A 27,713-nucleotide genomic window follows, 5' to 3' on the forward strand; every position below is an offset into this window, starting at 1 on the left:
GCTTCTTAAAAGGAGCCACTTTTTAACTCTTTCGCGCGAACAGCTGGGCTTTGTTGTTGTCGTCGTTTGCTTTAAACATGGAAGACTTTTGTCGAAGGATGAGAAGGACCAAGTTTGTCCGCGTCCTGTGGTGTTTTGTCATGGTTACCAAGCGGCCCAATAAAGTATTCGCTGAAAAAGCTGAAAGTGAGAAGGCGAAGAAACGGCCATTCATAAGTTCGTTTGTTCCTGTTGCTAAGGGGGAGGGGAATCAATAATAAAGTTTTGTTGGAAGATTTATGTCCCCAGAATTACAGTGTGAGAAGTTTCAATAAAGTTTGTTGAACGTTACAGGAAGAAATGAATGAATGAATGGAAGTTCATGGCCCCTCCGTATAAAAACAACCTTGCATTTTTCCTTAATAAAAGTTGCCTTCCTCAGGAATGCTGTCATCTGCGGTGACCGTGAAATAAAGTTTTGTTGAAAGACAAAACCACTTCCCGCGAGATTACGAAAATAACATTTGCTTCATCGGCCTTCAAGTCCCGCCCCCCGCTCCCGCTTCCCTATTTGCTTCCAGCGCCCGGCGTCGCGAGACTTCTCGAGTCTCTCTCCGCGTTCCGACCGTGTGCGCCTGCGCGCGAAGGAGGGAGAGCGAGCGCTCACACGCGCGCGTGTGCGTGCTCTCGCGATATTTGGAGAAACAGGAGCAGGTAGAGAGGAGTTGGGGGAAGGAACCCCTGAGCGGCTGCAAAGGAAGCCACGGCGTCGGCGGCCGGGAGGACGACGACGGCGATTTCTCCCCACGTTCTCGCGAGAGTTGGTGGCTAACCTTCTCCCTTGCTCACTTTTCTACCTTTCCTCTTCCCCCCCAACCCCTCTCCCCACCCGGACCTGGAAGCGGCTCCGTTTCGCTCCGGGAAGTACTAGGAGGAAGAGGAAGGTGGGGGTCCCGGCTTGGGGGCCTCGCTAGAGACTCAGGCTGAGGGCAGGGGAGCCCCCTCGGTGGGGACGCAGGGGCCCAGGGGTTTCCCCACACAGCCAGGCCTTGGGGCGGGTGGAGGTGTGCCCATCTCCCCGCCCCCGTGCTCTCTTCTCAGGAACTTAGGGGGTGTTTGAGGTAGGAACTAAGTCCGACCCTCATCTTTCTTTCCACGGGGGCCTTGAGTTAGTGGGGAGGGGGTACCCCTGACCAAGAGGAGCACCAAGGGTGGCTTAGAAACGAAGGGGCCTATTGTTTGGGGGGCCGCTGCTTCAGAAAACTGGGGGTGGGGTGGGGTCTTTTTCTGAAGCTCTCTTTTTGTGGGGGGTTGGGCAGCAGGTTGGAGAACTCCCAAACTCATTGCCCATTTGCAAAGGGACCCAAGAGCATCTTAGTTAGTGCTCCTGGCGTGTTTATGTTCTGAAAGTGGTAGATAACTGAGGTAGGGTACTTGTTCAGGGTCTTCCATCCTACCTTTGAAGTCTAAGAACAGGGGACATTCTTGCCATTGCTGCTTGTCCCCTATTCAGAGGGTTGGGGGTAGCCTGTGGGGCGACTTCTCCCGTAATATACTTTGTCGACCCAGATCCTTGTAAAGAAACCACATTCAGCCCCATGTAGGAGAGAGAAGGGTGGGTTGAATGTAGGAAACGGTAACGAAAGTGAACGCAGCCCTTCTGTTTTGGAAGCGGGTAAGTTGAGGTTTAGGCTTTGGGGGTTTTGGAGGATTCCCCCCTCTTTTCAAGCACAGTGGAGAAGGAATGCCAAACCCAGAGAGACATGGGGGTAAGAAGGATTCAGGAGGAGGGGGGTCCTTGTATCAAGAAGCAGTGTCCAGCAGTGGCAGTTCAAACAGCAAAGAGAGGCACCGACTCTCCAAGCACAAACGACACAAGTCCAGGCATTCCAAAGACTCACCGATGGGGGCCCAAGAAGCTGGAGCAGCGCTCGGCAGCATGATCAAGCCATTGGTGGAGTATGATGATATCAGCTCTGACTCGGACACCTTTTCAGATGAAGCAGTCCTCAAGCTGGAACGCAGGGAGAATGATGAGAGAAAAGGGACATCAGAAAGGAGTGACCGGCTACACAGGCATCGGCATCATCAACACAAGCGAGTCCGTGAGTTGATGAAAAGCAAGCTGGTAGACAAAGAGAAGAGGCTAGACAGGAACCAAGACTCCTCAGGCAAGTTGAGTTCCACTAAAGAAAGGGTGTCGGGGGCCTCTAAAAAGCTACATGAGGAGAACGATGACCATTCATCTAAGTCATTCAAGAGCAGCAGCAAGGAGTCCCGGTCAGCCAAATCGCACAAGGAAAAGTCCAGGAAAGAACGAGAGACTAAGTCCGGTCACAAAGACCGTAGCAAAAGTCACCGCAAAAGGGACGCTCCTAAAAGTTACAAATCGCTGGACAGTCCAAAGCGGAAATCCAGAAGTCCCCATCGCAAGTGGTCAGACAGCCCCAAACAGGATGATAGCCCCTCGGGAGCATCTTACACGCAGGACTATGATCTCAGCCCCCCACGCTCACACACATCCAGTAACTATGATTCCTACAAGAAGAGTCCCGGTGGGTCTTCACGGAGACCATCAGTCAGCCCACCATACAAGGAGCCTGCTGCATACCAATCCAATATGCGCTCTCCCAGCCCTTATGGCAGGCGGCAGCGGTCGGTCAGCCCATACAGCAGGAGGCGTTCATCAAGCTACGAGAGGGGAAGTGGGTCTTACAGTGGAAGGTCGCCTAGCCCATTCAACCGAAGGCGCTCCAGCAGTCCTTTTGTTTCCAAGCGGTCGCTGAGTCGAAGTCCTGTGTCCAGGTGCGTGGCCTTTATCTTTAATCAAAAGTGTTTGACTTCTTTGGTTCGGATGGTGCTAGTGTCCTGAAGTCAGATAAGAAAAACATTTGCTTCTCCCCTGTAACGTGATTTGTTTAGGGTACAAGGTCTTTGTTGCTTGATTAGATAATTATTATTTTCACTTTATTGCATTGGGGATCTGAGTTTGAAAGGTAACCAAACCCATTCAGCCAATGAGACACTGGTTCAGTTCAGATGTCGTGCTGAATTATTGTTCCCCAGCCTCGTGTCCTGCAGATTTTTTTAGGCTACAACTCCCATCATTCTTGATCTTTGAACATGCTGGCTGGGGCTGATACCTAGAGGGTACTAGTTTGGCGAAGGCTGTGCTAAACCATAGTTTAGCATAGTTACAGATAGGTAGCCGTGTTGGTCTGCCATAGTCAAAACAAAACAAATTCCTTCCAGTAGCACCTTAAAGACCAACTAAGTCAGTTCTTGGTATGAGCTTTCGTGTGCATGCACACTTCTTCAGATACAAGAAGTGTGCAAGCACACGAAGTGAAGAAGAAGAAGTGAAGAAGTGTGCATGCACACGAAAGCTCATACCAAGAACTGACTTAGTTGGTCTTTAAGGTGCTACTGGAAGGAATTTGTTTTGTTTTGACCATAGTTTAGCATGACAAGAATGAGTATAGTGAGCGTTGGAATAACATGCTTCCTTTTTCTGCTCCTGCATGGCTTTGAGGAGATGTTTAGAAGTTTTGGTTTAGATTAACTAGTTTGTTGTTTGAAACAAGGTAACTTAAAACCATGTGTTAAGCTGCCTTGTTGAAGCAAATAATAGTTAGCATCAACCACAATTTAGGATTCAGATAACACACTGAACTGTGGTTAATGAAAATCAGAAACAAAAAAACTCTTTGGAGCTACACCAGAAGAGGGCATAGGGGAAATGGAAGCTACTGCAGCTCATCCTCATCATACTAAATTAGAGTTTAATGTGACCCCTGAAAGTGAACCATGATTTGGACACAATTTCTGAAGTGGCAAACCATGGTTCCATTTTGTGGCATGTCAGTTGCTAATCTATACAGCTGGTGGGGATTCACAGAATGGGAAAATTGATGGATACCTTTTACTAAATCTTGCTTATGTTAACTAAAAAAGCAAGGTTTAGAGTTGCAGAGAACTGTTCCATCTTGATCCTAAGTATATTGAGTAGTAGAAAGTGAGGTACGTTGAAGTCAATAGAGCCAAAGTCTCAGATTGCAGTGGTATCCAAGGTACCTATTTCTCACAAGATTTGTGCCTGTTATGTGGTTACCAAGTTTCATTGGTTTCAGTAGAACCTGGTTTCAATTAAATCTGCCTTGGATAGCGGCTTTTGTCAAGGTAGAACAGGTGAATATGAAATCTCTCCATATGTGTGAGTTGTGGTGTATGTAACCCAAAAATCAAGATGTGTGTGGAAATGTTTGCTTGTGATCCATTACCACATTCACGTTAGGTGTCAGTACCTCAGAAATCCCTTTTGAATACAGCTAGTGATCACCTTCAAGGGAATTCAGGCATCCTACAATCTGTTTAAATCGACCTTGGGGGCAGTAAAATATTTTTAACAATCAGTCAGTAAAGGGGATCTTGAATCCACTACCAATATCCTTGCTAGTCCTTTGTCAAAGCCAGTCAACACCTTTTGCCTGTTCAGTTTACTTAAAATGAGGTTGCATTTTTGTCATTTCTGAAACTTAGTTATTTCATAATCTGGATGTGCAGAATTGCTTTGGTCACAGATCACCACAGATCACCCAACAGCTTGCTCAGTGTTAGAAACTGAGATATGAAAGCTAGGAACTAAATGGCACCTTAAACCTAGGTTATGGGCGCACCAAGGAATGTTTAGGTGCGCTTTTTATAACAAGAATACAAGCTGAAAATGAATGAACTGCGACTAAAATACTATGTTCATTTTTTCACATGGGCTAGTCCTTCTCCTGCCCACCCTACTAATATTCTCCAGTCTTCACAGAGTAGTTGGAAGTGGGGAGGAAGAAAAAGGTCCTCCTTTCCTTCTGCTCTGCAGTTTTAATATGAAATCTTAGGCACAGTACTGCGCCCAGAGCTCAGAAACTGCTTGTACTTATGAAATTCCCTGTTGTAAAATGCACCTAGAACAATGGGAGTTTCGAACACAGCTTGCTGCCGGTGCTTTGAATGTGCAAAGTTGCCATTAGACTCTAAGCTCCTTGTGCTCTATCTAGTGCCTAGCACCTTGTCAGTGCTAAACAAACATATACAGTAGTCACCATCTTGTTGTTTTGGCTATCTAGTCACTAGATTCTAGTGGGGTCGTATCTGCCAAGCCATGAACTCTGTGGATAGCCTTCAGCAAATCCTTGTCTCTCAGCCACCATTCCCCACCTGTACAGTAGTAACATCTCTTGGGTCAGGCAGGTTGATTCCTGGCAGCTACTTCTAAACAGTGTAGAGCAAGTGCAGCTGCCATTTCCTGCTCATTAAGGAGCAAGTGCTACCAGAAAATTCTCTGGCATACAGCATCTCTTTTTAATGAAAAAGAACTGGATAATGAGAGCTGATTGCAAGCACTTGGGGTACCTTAAGTACTTTTAGGAAGCTGCTATGAAAAGGAGTGCCCGGTGGAGCCTTTGTTGGGTACTAGGTAGAGTAAGCTTGAACAGAGTAGATGTTTAAATATTTAAATATGTGAACCTATGAGGGGGATCTCATTCCTGTTTGTTTTCATACACCCTTGTTCATCTCTTTGGCTTTGTCTACTCTTGACTTTTTTTTCTTTATGTGTATGCTGCGTTATCTCACCAGGTGCTTAAAAAAACCCTTAACTTGCTCCAGTTCACCTCCTTTTCCTATTGGGAGCAGAAAGTTAATGTTCCTCGATAGAAAGCATGTTCTGCTTCTGGACTGTTTCATGGGAACAATAGGAAAAGACCCCTTAGGGCTAAATAAATATTTCAAAATTCGAAGAAGCCAAGTATCAAATGAGCTGCCTGCTTTGGACAGGGGGTGGGGTCCAGTTTCTAGCCAAATTCTTAAGTGAGCAGAGGCAGGTATGCTGTTTAATGAGAGTGGGGTTGCAGAGCATGGGAAAAACCTACCTGCAGGAACTCTTTCCACATTGGCCCATCTACTGTGCAGTTCCTTCACACTTCAGAGGATTCTGGGAAATGTCTTAGCATACATGCTTGGATTTATGGACTGCAAGAGAGGCCTGCTGTGTGTAGCCATCACCTCACTGAAATTAAAGCCCGAGAATACTGCAGTGCTGTGTGCATTCCAGGGAAATATTGGTTAATGGTGAACAAACGATATTTTCAGACAACCGTTTCTAGTCATGTTATTGTGGAAGTTCTGTGGAGCACTCTTTTGAAGTCCGCTGTTATAAATAAATTCTTGAAAAGTTTGAAAATGCCAATGAGGGAATTTCTCATTGTCACGGTAGGTTTTAGGGAGTCGAGAAAAGATGCTCAGACATTCCACTTGCAGTTCTTTGCATGTGTCCTAGTCAAAACAAAAGGGAGGGATAGAGTTACATGGACATAGAGCTTTCAAACAGCCTGGAAAAAATAAAAGAGCTCTTTTCCAGTGTATCAAAGCTTCCCTGCTTGGTTGCTTGAAAGTGATTCTTATTCGGTGTGGAAAGCCAGGCAAGTGGATGTTTGCATATATGACTTGGAGGGTCCTTGAAGGTGTGATAAGAAAAAAATCCTGGTGATTGTGTGTGTAGGATAAATGGATGTCCCCAACGGTGATGGTCATCTGCTCTAGGGAAGACAATCTGATTTGTGCCCCGGTCAAGGGAGGCACACCCAGGGAAGAACCTACCCGGCAACTGGCTGTTTTCCCTGATGGAGGCTTTCAGAAGAGCAACTGTGAATAGTGAGCTAGCTATCACCAAGAGCCCAACTGGCATTTCCCATGTCAGAGGCCATTCAGAGAGTTTGAACAGTCTGAAATGGCAGGTATGCCTGTTGTAGTTACTTATTGACAGTCTGATGTGCACACAGAATGAAGTTAGAGTGACTGGCCTGAAGCTGAATTCAGTTTGTTTACTAAACTGAATCAATGACACTCCTTTTGGTTGCTCCTAGAGGGGCTGCCTTCTGCTGTGTGTTCCCTCCTCCCCAGCCTCCTGGTCCTTGTACAGCCAAATCTCAGAGCCTAATTTAAATTGTCCCTGCCTGTCACAAGCAGCAGTGCATTCAGTCCTGTGCATTTAGTGAAAAATGCAGCTGGGATTTTTCCAGCACTGCCTGCGAGTATCAAAAGTTATGTTGTCTTTCAGTAGTGGTTGTAAAATATATGCCCAAACTTTTAAATCACCTGTAAGTAATAAGGCAACCAAATAAAACTTCACTATCTTCAGGAACGTTACATTTTGAGCTGCTAAAATGGCTCTTAGCAGCATCTTGTCCTTGCCAGCTAAGACAGAGTACCAGGATTTGGTTGAGTTTTCATTTCAAAGGAAATGCTTCATCTTCTGAAAACACCTGACTCCAAAAGTTCAAAACATTTTTGAACTTGTGAGGTAACTGTTTAGTACATATTCTTTTACTCGAATTTCGCCCCCTATGTTCCTGTGTTCCTGTTTAGGAATGATTTAGATTACGGTGATCAATTGACCTGTCAGGGAATCAGTGTGTTTTTACATGAGTAGAATGTGTGCTTTAATTTAAAATGCATCTCTGGGTTATTTGTGGGGCATAGGAATTTGTTCATCCCCCCCCCCCCAAAAAAGAAAATATAGTCCAGCCCACCACATGGTCTGAGGGATGGTGGACCGGCCCACGGCTGAAAAAGGTTGCTGACCCCTGGTGTAGTGTTTCTAGCCCCGAGGCAAGTTGGCTAGGAGCCAAATACACCATGGCCAGAAGTTGTCCACCTCTACTTTGGCAGGTAGTGCAGTGACTGATTGTTTAATGTGTTGTAAAAAAAATAATGGCTAAGAACTTCTAATAGAAGCAAATGGGGAAGCCAGTGAGGAGTTAAAATGTTCATTGGAGCCACAGGATCACAGCCATGTCTACACACTTCAAGCAAGCCCCCCACCCCTTTGAGAGCTAAAGGTTTGTGTTTTTACATAAAACCCAACTGTAGCGTTCTTTGGAGATTCTGATTTTCCTCTTCTTTTTCCACAGGAAGCCAGTGAAGTCTCGAAGTAGAAGTCCTGCTTACTCGAGGCACTCATCTTCGCATAACAAAAAGCAGAGATCTGGGTCCCGCAGTCGCCATTCCAGTATCTCACCTGCCCGGCTACCATTGAACTCCAGCCTGGGAGCTGAACTGAGTAGAAAGAAAAAAGAGAGGGCAGCTGCTGCTGCAGCCGCAGCAAAGGTTGATGGGAAGGAGAGGAAGGACTCTCCTAGCGTTTTATCTAGGAAAGAAAACAGTTTGGCTGAAGTTAAAGAGCCAGCGGTTGAGGCCAAAAAGGCAAAAACGGCTAAACCTGAGAAGTGCCCTTCTGACATTGAGCCAGCAAATGTCACACAGCACAACACAGAGACAAAAACTACTCCTGAGCCCCTAAAAACAAAGGCAGTAGAGAACCACGAGAAGAAACCTCCTGCTTCAGTTAAAGACTCGAAAGCAATGGGAACAAAAGATATGAAACTTGCAGGCGGAAAGGAGGAAACTGTGACTCCAAAGGAAACAGAGACAGCCAAGCAAGAGGTCCCACCTCTTTTGCCTTCTGTTAAGTCACTACCTCCTCTGCCAACATCGTCGCCCCCTGCTCAGGCTCCTCCTCCGTTACCCCCTTTGCCTCCATCACCAGTTATTCCCCCTCTGCCGCCTGCCCAGTCACCTGCCACTCACACCCCTGCTTTAGTTCCATCGTGTCTGCCGTCGTCTACCCACTCCAGGACATCTCTGACTACTCAGGCTAACTCTCAACCCACCATGCAGTCCTCCTTAAAGGCGCATGTATCTGTGACAGCTGCTGTTCCGCATCTGAAAACGTCAACGTTGCCTCCGCTTCCTTTTCCACCTGTCTTGCCTGGGGAAGATGACATGGATAGGTAAGGGGAATAACCAAGCAAACCTCTTCCACAAAGGGTTGGTAATATTATGGACCAGGACTTGTTAGAATTTATGTATCTACTCATTTCTCATTGCAAATGAAATAATCTGGTGTTTGAAATGTGTTTGAAAATGGCACAGATAGTGAAGAAAAACTCAAGGCCTCAGATGTAGAAAGCAGCTTTGGAATGTAGGGAGAGGATACCAGGTATATGGAACGTGTAAAACAGGCTTCTAAATTAGTGGGATGATTAGGATTGGGGCTCCCTTGCAGGAAATGGAAGATACGGCCCCAAGTTAGAGCATGTTGAATAAAGGATCTTTGTTTGAGTAACAGAGCTGAAAGAGGCTCTGTACTGGATTTAGCTGACATGAATGATTGACATGACATGAATGAGGATAGTACTGGATTTAGCTGACATGAATGATTGGTTGTACACCCGCGCTATTCCTTGTATAGCATATATCAGGGGTCAGCAACCTAAGGCCCATGGGCCACAAGTGGCCCACACCGGTTGTTTAACCAGCCCACAAGCCGCCCACTCGGCGAGTCCCCCACGCTGCGCTAAAACGGTACGGCATGGGAACTCACTTTCGCTGCACCGAAAATCACATCTGCACATGCGCAGACGCCGGAAATTGCATCTGTGTAGACGCAGACACTGGAAATCGCGTCTGTGCAGATACAGACGCCGACAGCGGAAATCGCAGGCAGGCGCCCTTATGCGCAATCCAGCCCACCGAGGGATCTCTGCTGGAGTGAACCGGCCCAGGCAAGGTAAACCTTGCTGACCCCTGGCATATATAAACCTAAATTTTTGTTTTAGTGTTGGTCCTTTGTTCACAATGCCTCACTTATGTGGCCAGCTCAGAAAAAAATCCCCAGTTAAGTGCGTCAGGTTTATGCTACTGGGCTCAATTTTTTCTCTTTAAAGGTCTTGGCAGTCAGGTTCAGACTATCTTGTCTTGGTTCATTAATCTGAGATATGCATGAGTGTTTAGCCCTTGCACGCCGCCCCTTCACAGTTTGCTGCTTTCCACAATTAAACTAGGAAACTTCTTGTTAACCCTAGTTTCCTATTTTGGATTAACTGGGAAACTATGGTTACCAGCTTTTAAGACAAGCAAGCGTATTAGCCTGGATATTGAACAATGTTTAATATCCTAACTCGTTTTGAAGCTTGTAACATAGTTTTCCATTTTGGACAAAATGGGTTCAACAGAGACTTCCTGATTTAATCGTGGCAAAGGAGCTGCCTGTGCACTGAGAGATTATCATCCGAGCAAGGACAGTGTGCGGCATTTGCTTCCCTATCAATGTTTGATTGCCGTATCTGGGGTCAGAGAGAATATTCTCACAATACAGAGTCTTGAGTTTTTAGGGAGGTTGGGCTTCTTTTTTAGTGAGTCCTTTGGCTCATTTGCTTTTTCTGGATAGTTTCTCAGCCTGCTTATCAAACCAAGGCTTGTTTTAGTCTAACTCTAGTTTGTTAAAACTACAATCCCCTGAATTTGTAGATAACCACATTCAGATGTAATGCTAAATAATGGACGAAGCTGAGGCTTTTGTTTTCCCCACTCCTTGTCTGGTGTAGTTGTAAGGAGGAGATAAACTTATGCCAGTCTTTGTTAAAATATTCCTAAATATTGACGTAACTGTAAGTCTTGAATTAACTATGAACATGGAAATTGCCCGTCTTTTTGGCTTGTGAGGTGGTTTTCCTTTCTAAGGAGCATGTACTGTGATGTCATACAAATGTACAGGCAGTGTTAGAGACTGAGATACAAAAGTTAGGAGCTAAATGGCACCTTAAACCTGGGTTATGAGCACAACAACAGAATGTCTAGGTGCGCTTTTTCCTAACGACAACAAAGCTGAAAATGAATGAACAGCAGCTAAAATGTTATGTTAATTTTTCATATGGTGTAATCCTTCCCTGTAATATTCTTAAGAGGAGGTCTCCTCCAGGATTCAGATAGTAGTTGGAAGTGGGGAGGCAGAAACAGGTCCTCCTTTCCTTCCGCTCTGCAGTTTTAATATGAAATCTTAGGCACAGTACTGCGCCCAGAGCTCAGAAACTGCTCACACTTATGAAATTCCCTTTCGTAAAATGTGCCTAGAACAATGGGAGTTTTGAGCACTGGGGGTGGGATCTGGTTTTGCCTCTTCTCTCCAATTCAGCTAGAGCCCATAGAGGCTTCCAAGAGAGAGATTGGAATGGTGCATTGTGATCATATTCTGCGCTTGTAGAATCTAATGTTCTATATGGTGAAAGTTATGTAAACCAGCTTCAAACAATTGAGTGGGGGTTTGCTTCATTTACAATATTGTTCTTTTTTAAAACAAGACTGACAGGACTAGGGGAGAGAAGATAGGAAGGATCAAAGGATAGTAGGGTGGTGATGTGAAGGTCATAGTTTATGCCTGGCAGCTGTGTTGAACCATACAGCCCACCTTTAGAATTGTAGTGCTGGAATATGACAAAGAAGCGCGATACTCTAAAAATCCTGCCCAGAGGAAAGACCTTCAATCCATCTGATCAGCTGTGTAATTAAGCAAAGATCTAGTGCACCCCTGAAAGAGAGTTTACAGGGCAGTAGATCTAGCTGACTTCGGTCATCAGAAGTCAGAAGTTCTCAGTGTCTCTAGCCAGACTGGCTTCTAGGGAGGGGCTTCATTCCTGACCTCAAACAGGGCAGTTAGTTGGACGCCAGGTATGATTTTTTGCTAGGCTTAGCTCGGCATTACTCATTTTCTGTGTGTGCACTTCACACAGGGCTGATTCAAAGTTGCATATATACATTACTTGACAACTAGTTACAGGCGGCAACCATTTCACACTGGGGTTCCATTCATACCCCTTTTGCATGTCGGTAGAGCACCCTTTCTGCCTTCTTCCGGGTCTAAAAGGATCCACGTGTCAATTGGATGTTCTGAAAATGATCACTGCCTGTATTTCAAAGAGCATTGTGTTTGAAGTGAAATGAAAGTTCTTGTCTGTAGGCCATGGGGGATTAAGGCCACTCGTGGTTGCTAGTCATGTTGGCTACATTACCCTCCAGCATTGGAGGCAGTATGCCTCTGAGTAACAGTTGATGGGGATCGTGAGCAAAAGAGTGCTTTAGTACTCATGCCCTGCTTGTGGGCTTTCCAGAGGGATCTGGTTGGCCATTTTGAGAACAGCAGGCTGCACTAGATGGGTCTTTGGTTTGATCCAGCTGATCTCTTCTTAACTAATCCTACATATGTAGTGGTGCATTCACACATGCACATTACCACTTTAGGTTGTCCCGATGACTCTGCACACGAACCTGCCTGTAGTTCTGATTCAATTTGGTGATTGTGAGGGGTGTCACACCTGTAACACCAGGTAACTGAAGATGGATGAAAATTTAAATTTTAACTTGCAGAGAAAATGGCTTCATGTAAAAAGCTCATATATGCAGCGGTCAGAAAGTCAGCCCACTCCTTATTTTATTTTATTTAAATAAAATTTTACTTTTTTTTAGCAGAAATTAATATTTGCAAGTAACAGTTGAGGGGTGTTTCTCTTCTCTTTTTCCTATCTACCCCTCCCTCCTCTCACCAACCACGGCAAAGAGGGCTCCAATTCTTCACATCTGCTGGGAGGGGGCAATGGACCCCAGAAGTGGCAACCATTTCAGCTCTCAGTGCATTGCTGGAGCACGTATAAGTGCTCCCCGTTACGTCCTTGTTTTGACTTCTTCTGGGCCCAATAGGACCCCGAATCAGCAATTGTGTGTCAGTTGGATACTCCTAAAATGGTCTCCACCTGTATGCAGGAGCGGAAAGGGGTTAGATGGCCAGTCAATCTAAGAGATAACGTACAAGGGAGGAAAGGAGTACCTGTGCAAACCAGCCTTTTTCTGGCTTCTCTAGATATTTCCTACTCATTTTGGCCCCAAAGTTGTGACCATGAGGGTAGATGCTTCCTAGTGTGTGTATGTGTTTGTGTGTTAAAGTAACTTTGGATACCCAAATCGATGCCAGATACTAGATTTGGTTTTTGTATGGCACATCGCTTGGATGAGTTAAATATCAACAAATACTCAGTGTCGATAAAGTTGGAATCCTAGTGACTATCACATTGCTCCAAAAAAGAAAGCTTATGTCACCTTTGTGTTAGAGGGTGTTGAGATGTGACAAGTAGTTGCTCTAGATAATTCATAAATGTGCTCTTCTTTTGTTTTGTTTTGTTTTTCTTGGTGCTTTAGCCCAAAGGAGATTGTTCCCTCAAAACCTGTGAAGAAGGAAAAAGACCAGAGACCACGACACTTGCTCACGGACCTCCCACTCCCTCCAGAGCTTCCTGGTGGAGACCCTTCCCCTCCAGAGTCTCCAGAACCAAAGGCAGCCACGCCACCTCAGCAACCATGTAGAAAGAGACCAAAGTAAGTGTGGAGAGGGCATCTATTTGCACAGCGGCCAGTTCAGGGAAATGTCTGGTCATTTTGGTAAGGTTTGGAATTAATGGGAGGAACCATAAGAAACCAGATGAAGATAGACACTTAGCTACTCACCCAAGTTGTGTAAAGCAGTACCTTCCAGGAAAGTAGAACTTGCCAGATCGTTGGTCAAACAATCTCATGCCATGTTTTCGTACTGATAAGAACAGTTAGCATTTATGTCTTGCATTCTCATCCATTCTGAATTACCTTATAGGAGCCCTGTGTGACAATTGCCAAAGGCTACATACTGTGTTGAAGGCAGAGGCAAGATTTGAACTGGGAACTACTGGTTCCCAGCTAAGTTACCGTGCCATGTTAGGTGTCATGCGCAGACTGATAAACCTGTTTTTGAATTGATATACATGATTCCTCTTTAATGATTAAAAATAGAAAAAACTCTGCATAATATGTTGACATTCACACTTCTAAAATAACAATAGAAACAGCATGGAGAGGCTGAAATCTACTCCTTGGAAGCCTGGCAGAATTAAATGATTTCATGAAGCAGAGTAAAGCTAAGAAGGTGCTAACCTTGTGTGGCTCATAGGGGAGAGTATTCTGCAAGCAAAATGTACTGAAAAAGCATTGCTGTTAGAGGATACCAGCCTTGTCTTTAGCAAGGAAGGCATCTGACAAAGGGCTCCACCGGAAGATGTTAAGACACAGGGAAGGACATTGAGAAAGATGCATTTTTATATGAATACCTAAAATATAAACTGTCATGGCCTAGCCAATGTGGAACATTAATATTCAATGTTGACACCTTACAGTTCAGCTCAGAAATAGATTGGTAGCCAGTAAAGATTTATTTAACTCTGGTGTAACTGAGTCTGTCTGACTAGCACCAGTAAACAACACTATGATTATGTTGCAAATCTATATAAAACTTTTTTAAAGTGAGAGGAAATGGCAGAAGAAAGAGGTTCATAAAAGGAATCCATCTCTTTGCACATAAAGAGTAAGTCTTTAGGAATCTTTTCAGGTGACGAGAGAGGGAAAAGATTACCATGTAGAAGGTAGCAAACGGCAAATCAGAGAGCCACTGATTTTAGGTATGGTGCAGGAATCAGCTGCTGGTATCCTAACTAAAGGGAAGAAGTAAAATTCCCAGAGCAAATGTATTTTCTTTGTGTTTATTTATTAAATGTAACCTGCTCTATTTTTATAAAATAATGAAAACAATGGACACAAATTTACAGAAACAAAACAAAAAAAAAAGCAAGCAACTGACTGAGGATTCACTTTGTAAGAGCACCAATGCAGAAATAGTCCGGCAACATCTGTAGAGCCACAGATTCCCCATCTCTGTGTCAGGATCTGTTGGAATACTGCTAAAATCTGTATAAAACAGCTTCAATTATTCTCATATATGTTTAAACACCTAGTCCTGTAATATCTCAATGGAAAATAATGGACAGGAAGGCAGATAATGGACAGGAAAATCCACCAAAGCTTGTTATTCAGAAACGTTTTGTCGAAGTCGGCATTTGGGATTTTTACGGCTCTTGTGCTTCTCCTACACAACTCCCATCTCTCTCTCTTTCTCTCAGAATCTGTTGTCCTCGTTACGGTGAGAGGAGGCAGACGGAAAGTGACTGGGGAAAGCGCTGCGTGGACAAATTTGATATCATTGGTATTATCGGCGAGGGGACCTATGGGCAAGTGTACAAAGCCAAGGACAAGGACACAGGTGGGTACCCAGTGCACACTACAGAGGTACTTCGGGTTACATACGCTTCAGGTTACAGACTCCGCTAACCCAGAAATAGTGCTTCAGGTTAAGAACTTTGCTTCAGGATGAGAACAGAAATCGTGCTCCGGCGGCACAGCAGGAGGCCCCATTAGCTAAAGTGGTGCTTCAGGTTAAGAACAGTTTCAGGTTAAGTACGGACCTCCGGAACGAATTAAGTACTTAACCCGATGTACCACTATATTTTCTTTTCTTATTTATTTATACATACTTTTCAAATTTATACATTTCACTAATTTTATACATTTAACTAATTTTACAGTCATTTTGACATTTCAAAACTTTACTTCCTCCCCCCTCTTTCTGTGGTTCCTTAAATTTGTTTTCAATATCTTCTGCATATCCAAATTATCTTAATTTGCTCAGTTATTTGTCTTCTTTGAATATATACTCTTGTAAAACTGCAGGTTATTACAATAAACCTGCCAATGTTTTTATCTGTTTGTGATTTATCTGTATACTCCATAAGTTTCCATTCTTCCTTTGCTGGGACTTCTGCTTCTTTCCGTTTTTGGGCAAGTAACATTCTTGCATAAATAAGTTTCTATACATTTTAGGTCATTCTGTCCCTATAATTCCCAAAGGTTATTTTAAACATCCTTTTCATTTTCATAGAAAAGGGCACACTATTTTCAGTCCGTTTTTCTCATAGTGAATTCACTTTTAAGTAGCTGTCGCAGAGTGTGCCGGTCATCCTTCTTCCCTTGGGGGTTCCCCAGTTGGCTCCTCCCACCATTCCTCTGCATCCAACCGATCCATGGCAGTACCCTATAAAAAACGCACCATGTTGTCTAACTGCTTTCACATTTGTTGACACCAGCTGTTTTTGTATAGGCAGAGGCAGTATGATTACGGATATCAGTTACTAGAAACTGCAGGAGGGGAGAGGACTGTTGTGCTCATGTCCTCCTTATGGGCTTCCCATAGGCAAATCGTTGACTGGATGCTGGACTAGACGGGCCACTGGCCCTGATACAGCTGGGCTCTTCCTTCATGGATGTGGCCGGTGGTCGTGTAATTATCAGGAGTTCAGCCTGCACTCAAGTAAGACCCTGGCAGAGACACATGCCCGACTGGCATGTTCTCTTCCTCCTGGTCGATTGTTCGGGAGCTTCATAAGATTTCTTCAGCCCAAACATCACAGCTACCGATGCCAACCAACACCCGCACACTTAGGGATCCGCAGAGTTTGCGCATCATGCGCGTGACAGACCTCCGCAACTCAGCATTTTGGCTAATCCAGTTTATTTACATATAAACACACATGGAGCACTGCAACATGGCTCCCTCCCTCTGTAGTATCAGAAAGCAAAGAGAAAAAAGAACAAAGGACAATAGCCCCACTTCACGGAACACAGTAACACAAACATCCTGTCTCCGTCACTTCCCACTCTGTCGAGTCAAAACATACCCCATCATGTGATAGATAAAAATCCCATGACTGCAATCATAGATCAGGAATTCTAACAGTAATAGGCTGCTGCTTGGAGGCTCTTTTAATTCAACATTTTTTCAGACTGTAATGCCAGTATACTTTCTCATGTTTTCTCAAAACAAACACTGTGCAGTACACCACGATTGATAGCATAAGAAGAGGCCTAGGGATGTATCCAGGCAGAGAAGCTGAATTTCCTACTTTTCTCCCCAACACTAGCCATGACACCACAGTCCAAAGCAATAGTCTTGAAATGTTTTGTAAGAACGAAATGGGCAAGATGACTGGCAGTAGACAATAATTGTCTTCTTGATGCCAGATTATAAGTGTGCAAATAACATAATGTATCTCTTACCGCTGCTCCTCCTACTATTATTAAATTTGTATACTGTGGATCTCAGGGTGGTTCACAAGATAGAAACACAAAATACATAATAAAAACAAGGACAAAACCAATCGAATAACCTTACTTCCCCCCAACCCCAAGCAGTGTTGGCCTTATCTACCAACCAGTGTTGTACTTATCAAAGGTCTTAATATTTCTTCATGTAACTTGGAAGGGAGGGTTGTGTTTAAGAGGACCAGCCTTTTTGCAGCTCATTTTTATTGCAAATGGTTGCCTGCCTTCTTAGCGACTGCCAATTGTGTTTGACAGGCGAGTTGGTGGCTTTGAAGAAAGTGCGGCTGGACAATGAAAAGGAGGGCTTCCCCATCACGGCCATCCGTGAAATCAAAATTCTCCGGCAGTTGATTCACCGCAGTGTTGTCAACATGAAGGAAATCGTCACAGACAAACAAGATGCACTGGATTTCAAGAAGGACAAAGGTATCGAAGGACATTGCGCTGAGAAGTAAGATGTGAGACTGATGCAGGTTGTGGGGCCCCCTTAGTAGCAGTGAACATACTTAGCGTATAAAAATGCTCCATTCAGGTAAAGGATTCTGCGTAGCCTTGCTTCAATTTTCACTAGGAGTGCTAGCATGGCAAAGGCTTGTCTTGTCACAAACATTCACTTCTGAAGTTTGCTCTCCCATTTTGAGGGTCTTTCGTGAGATATGTAGAAGAGTTTCAGGTTTTCCCAGTCCATCCTTTTTACTTGGGTGTCATAACCGTGGTGAGCAGGGAAGGAAATGTTTCTCTCCTTAGAGATCAGTTCAGTCCAGTGGCCTATATGATTCCAAGGTGAGTGATGGGCTGGCACATGCCAATTTTAATCCCCCCCCCCCAAAAAATCATGACAATCTTCATAAATGTTAAGGAAGGTCGAAAAAGGAGGGTTTCAGCTATAAATACAGAGTCAGAGCAAAAGCTGCTCTTGCCTGTTCCTGCTCACACCATAATCCATCTTGGAAATTTCACAGACAAGCGCCAAATTGTGTACTTTGACACTTTCAGTATTAACAGGCATTTTCTCCTCCTCCTCACCTTTTCCCAGGTGCCTTTTATCTTGTATTTGAATATATGGACCACGACCTCATGGGATTGCTAGAATCTGGACTGGTGCACTTCTCAGAGGACCACATCAAGTCTTTCATGAAGCAGTTGATGGAGGGGCTCGACTACTGTCACAAAAAAAACTTTCTGCATCGAGACATAAAATGCTCCAACATCTTATTAAACAACAGGTAACTGTCAGACCAATTCGACAAAGGAGATGTGGCTCCCAAACCCTGTGCTTTTTAAGGCCAATGTGGAAAGGTTTTTGGAAGCTGCAGCTCGTATAAAACGCAACAGCCAGATTGCTTTCTGGAATATACGGGGTGGATGATACTACAGCAGCCCTCCACCTAATGCACTTTCAAAGAACAATTGAAAGTGCTAGTTGTTACCTATAAAGTCCTAAACATTTTGCAGACAGGATATCTGAAAGACTCCTCTGATACGAATCTGCTTCAGGGGATTAATCTCTACTTCAAAGATAGGCTTCACTTAAAATAAGCTTTGGAGGCCCTGTTGTATATCCCACCATCAAGTGAAACAGAGCCTTTTCTGTGGTGGCACCCCAACTTTGAAATGCCCTCCCTGAGGAGGCCTTTAAAACTTAGTTTAGTTCTATGTAGCATTTTGACTAATTTAAATTTGATTATTTCCACTCTGTTTAATTCCCACCCCCCCAAAAAAATAATTTGTTCTTAAATCTTTTTTTTATTGTGCTGTTTTAAATTGGGCATTGCATTTGTGGTGCCTCATACATTACTTTATAAAAACAAATAAATAGAATTTTAAGTCATTAGGAACTGGGCTTTAGCACATATCTCTTAAGGCTAGAACTATTCCACAGAAAGAAGAAATGGGAATCTACCAGATAGTTCAAATTAGCCGTATTCTTCAGTTCTGCCCTTTGTTAAACTTTTTTTTTAAAAGAGCATTGCAGACGTCTCGTAAATATGTGAGCTTTTTAAGTGCAAATGACTGAAGCTTCTGTTAATTTTAGTAATCCCTGTTCATTTTCTGTTTCCTATTCATGCTTTTGTATAAGCCGTTGTTAATAAAAGTCTACTTCCGCCTTCTTGTTGCAGTGGGCAGATCAAGCTGGCTGACTTTGGGCTTGCCCGGCTCTACAGTTCAGAAGAAAGGTAAGGTGTCTGCTGAGAAAAGGATAAGTGAGGATTTAGCTACACCAGGATGGAATCTACACACACATATTAAAAAAAACGCTGTGAAAATGCTTTTTTAAAAAAATGTTTTGAAAAATATATTGAATTTGCCATAGCTCACCACTGCCATCTAGTGTCACATTTGTACATTTCACTTTACAACACACTTAAAATGTTTCAGTTGCAGCTGTATAGCTGAGTGCCAGGACGGTCTCCTGCATAAATGTTAATCTTGCGTGTCTCCCACCTGTCTCAGTGAGACTTATTCAAGAGATAGTCCTGCTTGGGTGAACATCTGAGTAATGTCTTGGGTTCAAATCCCACTTCGGTCTTGAACTCCTTGGAAGCCCTCAAGCAAATGATTCTGAGCCTTTGGTCAAGTGAAGACTGGTGCTTTTATTTTAAACCAAAGAGGTGGCTCAAACCTATCTTTCTCTGACCTTGGAAGCTCTGTGTTGTGATCAGCTAACCTTTACTCAGAGTAGACCCGTTGAAATTGGTGACTGGGAGTAGGTTAAAGGTAAAGGACCCCTGACAGTTAAGTCCAGTCGCAAACGACTCTGGGGTTTGCGGCGCTCATCTCACTTTACTGGCCAAGGGAGACGACGTTTGTCCGCAGACAGTTTTTCCGGGTCATGTGGCCAGCGTGACTAAGCCGCTTCTGGCAAAACCAGAGCAGTGCACAGAAACACCATTTACCTTCCCACCGGAGCGGTACCTATTTATTTACTTGCACTGGCATGCTTTCGAACTGCTAGGTTGGCAGGAGCTGGGACAAAGCAATGGGAGCTCACCCCATCGTGGGGATTCAAACCGCCGACCTTTCGATCGGCAAGCCCAAGAGACTCGGTGGTTTAGACCACAGCGCCACCCGCATCCCATTTCAGTGGGTTCGCTGAGCAAAAGCTAGTTGAACGCAACCCTTTCTTCCCTGATCCCTCAATGTGTGGAGGCTAGTGGTGGTGAAGGAAGAATGTTTCCACAAATGATCAGAGGCACTTGTATTTTTGCTTCAGATGCTCCTGAGCTCATTCCCTGGCAGAGTAAAGATGCCTTTGTGAGCCACACCCTAATTCATTTTGCTTCAAATTCTGTGCTGCCAAATGGCGCTTGAGGGTGAATGAAGTAAGGATCACAAGTAGCTTGGCACAATTGAAAGTGCTGTATAAACAGTCAGCAATAAAAACAATAATTTGAATCCTTGATATAGGTCTTACATAAGCTTGACTTTCTGTATATTAAGCTCTTTCCATACACCACAGGTATTCTGGGGATAATTCATCCTACCAATAGCTTTTGTGGGGGGGGGGGTAGGTAGTATTTTCCACAGGGTGAAGATCTGTGTTATTTCAAAATAGCTTGAGGCAAATTGTATTTCGTTCTGGATCAGGAGATTGGGGGGGGGAATAATTTGGAAGTGATAACAGATGAAATGGATGTTTCTAATGCTGGTTGCTTTTACAGTATTTTGAAATACTTCCATTCAGTGTCTGAGTAATGTTGTTCCAGCATTATGCACATTGAAATGCTCCCTTTTAAAATTGCCACAATCAGACTGTATCTCCTAGAGGAGCCGAGCCTCCAGGCTGCCCGTTTGGGAATAGTCATTACCTGCCACCACCGCAAGGAAGCAAAGCCTGGAGGCTGTCCTACTCTGGGACTAAAAATAGTATTATCCAATAACAGGCACCTTTTTAAAGATTGTGTAAGTCCATTTCCAGTCCAACAAATGGACTAGAATCAAGCAGATGGGCATCTGATTAACCCCTTAGATGGGAGGCCACTGGCCTCCTGTTGCGGCATTCTTTGTGTTGCATATTTCATTGTGTAAACATCACTCAAGCTTTTATGCATCAGGTTGCATGCCCTATTAACCGATAAAGCATTTTTTTCAAGCAGCATTAGCGATCTGATGACATTTTACAAGCGTGACTTGTAAAAGCACCTGCGACACATATCTGGATGAAACGTTAAAAGCCCCTTTTCCCATTGTCTGGATTGAGAGCAGGTGTGGCTGTGAGAGAAATCTTCCTTGGCCTATATAAAGCCCTTTAAAACACACACACACACACACACACACGCACACACACACAAACAAAATATGGGTTGTGACTATGAAAAATGATTCCTACACAGTTCATTTTGTTTCAGCCATTTGAATCCAAGCCAGCTGGGATTGAAGCTTCAGCTTTGGTCCCAAACACAGTTTGGCTGCACCATTCTCGCTTCTGTATGTATGTTCCGATTCCTTACAGAAATCTCTCAACCTGAAACATCTCTTTTCCCCCCCTCACTTAGCCGTCCATACACCAATAAAGTCATTACGTTATGGTATCGACCACCTGAGTTGCTGCTAGGCGAGGAACGTTACACTCCGGCCATTGATGTCTGGAGTTGCGGGTAAGTCATCTTTCTAGTTTCTGATAAGAGTTTATAGTTCTTGCTGAATGCTTCCCTGTGTTGTGCTTTGTGGCTTGTACGAGTGTGTGTGTGTGTGTGTGTGCGCGCGCGCACTAAAAACACTTTCTAAACATTTAGGCATACTGTGAAAACTCTGGCGGTGCCTGCATTTGATGTAGTTTAGAAAATCAAGCTATAGGCCAGGTTCTCTCATTTGCATCATAATGGTGAACCTTGACAGTGTGTGAGAGAGTGCCCATGGATTGTTGTTTTTATTATGTGATGCACCCCAGTGTTTCTTTTTAAAATTTGGTAGCCTGGCCCCTTTATTGCAGTAAGAGTCTGCTCAGTGTTCCATGAGCCTTGGAGCGCTGAGGAATAGAAGATTCTGTGTTCTATGAGTTCCAGCTTCCATCTCAATCCAAAGTAGAAAATTTGGGGCACCTAATTGGCACAGAGGCTATCACAACACTGATCAGGCTTTCTGGATTTGTTTTATAGCAGTCTTTTTGCATGGTAAAGGTGAATGTGTCACACATCTTCCCAATGTAAGTGGAAAATGTTGATCATAGAGGTTAATGGAATTAGACTTTTTTAATGTTCAAATTTGACTGGGCACCTCCCTCTCTGTTCTGGGTTTCTACCAAACCTAAGCAACCAAGGAGAGTCACCCAACTCCCTATTCAAATGCTTCCTTCAGTTTCTGCTGTTCATTTCAACCTTTCTTTGTTCCTTTTCCCCTCCCAGCTGCATCCTTGGGGAACTATTTACAAAGAAGCCTATTTTTCAAGCCAATCTTGAGTTGTCCCAGCTTGAATTAATCAGGTAAGTCATTCTGTGTGTCATCAACAGGAGCGTGTGCAAAGAGAGCTGTGTGTGCTTTCTTGGCGATGCCAGCAGTCATTTTGTTCCGAAATGCTAGCAGTCACCTTATGTGCAGGTAACAGGGCCCCCCACAGGTAGTTTTTTTGTACAGACTGAGTGTCAGAACCATGTAGACACAAACAGAAGCAATCTTTGCAATCAGGATCAGAGTGAGAGAGAGAAATTATCCCTTGACTTCATTTGAGTGCCTCACCTAATTGGCACCAGATTAAAGGGAGGCAAGAATGCCAGCAGCCTCCATCATAGAAATTTAGGGCAGCTCAGAGCATATAATGCCCTCAGCCTAATGTTTTACCTTTTTAAAAAAACTCTGGTCCGTACCTAAACTTGCTCTTACCTTCCAAGGCACTCTGTCTTAAGATAGAATTATTTCTAAACTCTACTATGAGGGACGCGGGTGGCGCTGTGGTCTAAACCACTAAGCCTAGGGCTTGCTGATCAGAAGGTTGGCGGTTCGAATCCCCACAACAGGGTGAGCTCCCGTTGCTCGGACCCTGCTCCTGCCAACCTAGCAATTCGAAAGCATGTCAAAATGCAAGTAGATAAATAGGTACTGCTCTGGCGGAAAGGTAAACGGCTTTCTGTGCGCTGCTCTGGTTTGCCAGAAGCGGCTTAGTCATGCTGGCCACATGACCCGGAAGCTGTACGCCAGCTCCCTCGGCCAATAAAGCGAGATGAGCGCTGCAACCCCAGAGTCGGCCACGACTGGACCTAATGGTCAGGGGTCCCTTTAGCTTTTTACTATGAGGAAGAGCCTTCCTAAAAGGACAGCAGTAATCATGGGGGTCTTCCAGGCTGGAGAACTAAATGGCCTCTGTTTGAATGGTTTCATTTTGGCAGATGTTTCACTTCACATTTTATGGTCCTTTTAACTTGTGTAAACCACGAAGAAATCCTGGGCAACGTGGCAAAATAGAAAAGCAATGCATAGTTGTGTTCACACTCTCCCTTTTCCAAATCTCCTGCAGCCGCCTTTGCGGGAGCCCCTGTCCGGCTGTGTGGCCAGACGTCATCAAGCTACCTTATTTCAACACCATGAAACCTAAGAAGCAATACCGAAGGCGACTACGGGAGGAGTTTTCCTTGTACGTCCTGGGTAACGGTGTTGTGTGCCTATGAAAGCTTATGTCTGTGATATCTCCAGAAACTACTGAATTTGTGTATAACTCCCCCTCAGAAGACCCACACCCCAACATTTTGTGTATGTGTGTGTGTTAGCAATAAGGGTGGGGATTGAGAGACATGGAGAGGCACCAGAAAAATGATTTGCTGCTGGAGAACAATCCACGATAGAAATGGAATGAGATGCTTGTGATATTTGCTGCAAGAGATCAGCCCAAAATGAGCTGGTGCTGAAATATAGAGTATAGCCAGTGCGGTACCCCAATGAGAGAGACCATTCTGAATGTGAGAAATCCATGTTCATATCCTTGCTGTGCCATGAAGCTCGCTGTAGTAACCTTGGCCAAAACTAGAGTTTCTCACCCTAAGCTACATTGCAGGAAGCTGCCAGGCTAGTGCTCCCGTCTAAGCTTTGGGAAGAGTAGGTGAGGTGCAAATATCCTAATCAGTACGGTACCTCGGGTTATGAACTTAATTCATTCCAGAGGTCCGTTCTTAACCCGAAACCGTTCTTAACCTGAGGTGCGCTTTCACTAATGGAACCTCCTGCTGCCGCTGTGCAGGATTTCCGTTCTCATCCTGGGGCAAAGTTCTCAACCCGAGGTACTGCTACTGGGTTAGCGGAGTTTGTAACCCAAAGTGTTTGTAACCTGAAGCATTTGTAACCCAAGGTACCACTGTAGGTTCAAAGTGACTTTCTATCTAGAAACTGTGTGCAGGTCATTGTCTCCCAGCTCAGAATGGATTCATCATCAAATTTCGGTTTAGCTAGAAGAATACACCTCGGTTCTTGAGCTTAAATCTGTTCTGGGAGTCCATTCGACTCCCGAAACTGTTTGAAAACCAAGGCGCAGCTTCCGATTGGCTGCAGAAGCTTCTTGCACTCAAGCAGAAACAGCGTTGGACGTTCGGCTCCCAAAAAAGTTCGCAAACCAGAACACTTATTTCTGGGTTTGTGGCGTTTGGGAGCCGATTTGTTTGGGAGCCAAGCCATTTGAGTACTATGGTACCACTGAAATGCACTTGGGTTGTGTTGCGCAAGCCGCTAGCTCAGTCCTAGGAGTAATAATATTGGCCTGCTTTTAAAGGGCAGGGGTATGGATTCTCCTAAGTCCTACTCCGAGAAAACTGGTTGAAATGAATGAACTTAAATTAATCATGTCTCCTAATGTCAGTGGATTTATTCTGAGTAGGACCAGTGATGAATATCACCCAGGGCATTGGGGACAGGGAATTAAGAGATAATATGTGTGCACAGGAGCAGCGCTTGTTATTGTCATAATGGGGACCGTTTGTGGGCTGTTGTTGTTGTTTTCTTCATTTTCTCTCTCTTCTCCCAGCATCCCTTCTGCTGCTCTTGACCTATTGGACCATATGCTCACGCTGGACCCCAGTAAACGATGCACAGCAGAGCAAGCCTTGCAAAGTGACTTCCTGAAGGATGTTGATGTCAGCAAGATGGACCCTCCAGAGTAAGCACCTCACTGTTCCTTGGGAAAGTGAGCCTGCAGGGTGGGGACTGAAATATGTCCTAGCCTTTTAAAGGTGCATTGAGAGTGGAGTGCTTGGATTCATAGCAAGGCGGGGCTAGCTAACCCACAGATCCACACAGAGCGATCTGCACAGTTCAGACCACAGAATGCTACTGGCAGGGAGGGAGCGTTCACCAACAGGTGCCCACTTCACCATCGCAGCAGAAGCTGCATATTGTGGTGACACCTTGCAGTGGGAAGGTAACCTCAGCCCTGGTTTGTGAGCCCGTTTAACCTCGGGGGAATTAAATGGCTTCTGTTACATGTTTCAGCCTCAGTGTATGCTCCTTCTGTGTGCAGTGAGAAAGGATATCACCTGCTTTACCTGACACCCCAACCCCACCTTGTAAGACAAGAGGATCTAGGAAAGGATTTTTTTTGCTCCCTGTCTTTGCCTGCCTCATTCATATTCAGAGGCAACAGGAAGACTTCAGCCTCCACACACCCAATCATATCTGCAGCCCCAAAATTGACTCTGCAGCACAGCTCAAAGTACATCTCTAAGTTTTCATGAAAAGGTTATCTGTAAGAGTCCCCTAAATTTGGCTTAGCTTACCTGTGTTACTGACCTGACCCAATCCTTTTCGTCCCCTGAGCCCTTTGCCACACACAGAGGACTCCAGGAAGGGTTGTGTCATACTGAGATTTTGGGCAAAAGTTGTGCAAATCTAGCTCCTTTTGTAAGGCCTGTTGGGTAGTAGGAGACTGACCTGCCCTTTCTCTTAATGTCTCCATTCATGCCAAATAACTCAGGATGGGCAGGGTTGGTCTAATACCTGAGATAGTAAAAGCACACCCACCCATACCCAGTTCTCCATAATGTGCTAAAAGATTGGGAAAGAAGAGGGAATCTTTGTGCTGAGCATTTGGGACCGGTGTGGCATCAGACAGGCAGGGGCAGTCACCCAGTGTCAAAATTTGTCTTCCAGGCTTCTGCCCCAACTTCATTGCTCCCTTCTCAACAAAGGTCTATTTGCTGTCTTTCTGCAGCCTTCCTCACTGGCAAGACTGCCACGAATTGTGGAGTAAGAAGCGACGGCGGCAACGGCAGAGTGGGATCGTGGTAGAGGAACCCCCCTCGGCCAAGGTTTCCCGAAAGGAGACAGCCTCTGTAATAAGCACAGATGCTATCAAGAATCACAGCAGTCCAGTACAGCCACAGCCTGCTCCGATCAAAACACAACCTTGCGCTGTAGACTCATTCGGTCAGTGTATAGCCTGGGGTAACAGCTATAGCTTTAGTTAGCTAGACTGGGCTGTCTTCTTACTACCCTTGGTTCCTTTTTGCCATCCAGCTGGCCGCTGGTTGGTTTTGCTCCTTTAGACAGAGGCAACTGGGTTGAGCTCTAATGTAAAAGGTGATATTCTGAAGCCAGATCTCCAGCCCCTTCCCGCGCCCCCCCCAAAAAGTGACAAGGGGAATACAGCTGTTATGTCTTGCACTTGGGAAAACCATAAGTTTGGTGCAGGACCCACGTAGCAGGAAGCTGGGGCAGCAAGCAAAGATGCAGACAGATGCATTAGCAGAAGGACTGTCAACTAATTAATCAGGACTTCCAACTTGGAGAGTGTTTCCAGAAGGCGATCATGGTTGATGATATTGATGTGTCCCGAGAGGTCCAGGGGAATCAGTAGGATCACTCTCCACGTGTCTCTCTCCTGACTTAAGCCATTCACCAGAGTGACCCTATCAGATTCTTGGACAGAATGAGTCAATTGGTCTGAGAGATCTGAGATGACAAACCCAACAGGTGATAGCTGGAGATAGCATGGACTAGTAGGAAAGTGAAACTGGGGCAACCCAGTCAAGTGGCAGGGTGTTGTTGTTGTTGTTGTTGTTAGCAGCTGGGTTGAATAGAAAAGATTCCAGAGTAGCACTAGGTCTGTGTCTATACAGGAGCAAGACTGAAACCTCCTATGGCTTCCTGCCCACACCTGCTATCCCACCCCGCATAGTCAAAGCCACCAGCAGGGCACAGAGCACTTTCTGCTCTGTCAAATGAGGGGGTACTCATCCTGAGAATGGCTCCCTACCCTGTCTCCATCCTTGGACTCTCCATGCCCTTAATAGCTCTGATTTTCGTTGTTGTTGTCAGTCTCTTGTAGAAGGCGGAGGGAGACAGGTATCTGATTGTGCATGTGGATGGGTGGTTGCTTATGGACTGCCTTCTGCTATTCCATTCCGAACACTCTGTTTTGTTTTGTTTTTGTCCTCTGGCGGCTTTCCTTGGCGTTTACAGCAGGCCTTGGTGACATCACGCAGCAGCTGAATCAGAGCGAGCTGGCTGTCTTGCTGAACTTGTTGCAGAGCCAGACGGACCTTAGCGTCCCGCAGATGGCTCAGCTGCTCAACATCCACTCAAACCCAGAGATGCAGCAACAGCTGGAAGCCCTCAACCAGTCCATCAATGCACTCAATGAAGCCACCACGCAGCCGCAGGACTCTCAGAAAGCGTCCGAAGAGGAAGCAACAGTTGAGGAGCCGCCCCCTCCAGCCCAGCCGTCAGAAGAGCAAGCCACCCCGGAAGTGGCGAACACTCAGGGAGACATGCAGAGCATGCTGGCGGTTTTGCTGAGCCAGCTCATCAAGACCCAGGAGCCGGCAGGAAACGCGGAGGAGAACAATGGGGAGAAGAGCAGTGAGCTGCAGGGGCCGCAGAAAACCCCCACTTTGCCTCAGGAGGAAACTACAGGTAAATAA

At 45.0% G+C, this 27,713-nt stretch overlaps 1 protein-coding gene across 3 annotated transcripts in view; it reads left to right on the forward strand.

Moving 5' to 3' along the window:
• The first annotated feature begins 662 nt into the window (after positions 1 to 662).
• CDK12 (cyclin dependent kinase 12) overlaps positions 663 to 27,713 on the forward strand; it is a 31,552-nt gene continuing 4,501 nt past the window's right edge. For 2 of the 3 annotated variants that reach the window (XM_081836966.1, XM_081836968.1), the window contains exons 1-13: positions 664 to 2,784; positions 7,941 to 8,819; positions 13,057 to 13,233; positions 14,841 to 14,980; positions 17,131 to 17,301; positions 17,912 to 18,101; positions 18,996 to 19,052; positions 21,372 to 21,473; positions 22,221 to 22,298; positions 23,327 to 23,443; positions 24,821 to 24,952; positions 26,003 to 26,217; positions 27,253 to 27,705. In XM_081836966.1, the coding sequence (XP_081693092.1) occupies positions 1,724 to 2,784; positions 7,941 to 8,819; positions 13,057 to 13,233; positions 14,841 to 14,980; positions 17,131 to 17,301; positions 17,912 to 18,101; positions 18,996 to 19,052; positions 21,372 to 21,473; positions 22,221 to 22,298; positions 23,327 to 23,443; positions 24,821 to 24,952; positions 26,003 to 26,217; positions 27,253 to 27,705 (3,772 nt within the window). In that variant the 5' untranslated portion in view covers positions 664 to 1,723. Of the gene's footprint in view, positions 2,785 to 7,940; positions 8,820 to 13,056; positions 13,234 to 14,840; positions 14,981 to 17,130; positions 17,302 to 17,911; positions 18,102 to 18,995; positions 19,053 to 21,371; positions 21,474 to 22,220; positions 22,299 to 23,326; positions 23,444 to 24,820; positions 24,953 to 26,002; positions 26,218 to 27,252; positions 27,706 to 27,713 lie in introns of all 3 variants that reach the window. The other variant, XM_081836967.1, reaches the window with a different exon arrangement.

This window comes from Podarcis erhardii, assembly GCF_964252035.2.
Source record: "Podarcis erhardii genome assembly, chromosome: 13".
In the NCBI taxonomy this organism is placed as follows: Eukaryota; Metazoa; Chordata; class Lepidosauria; order Squamata; family Lacertidae; genus Podarcis; species Podarcis erhardii.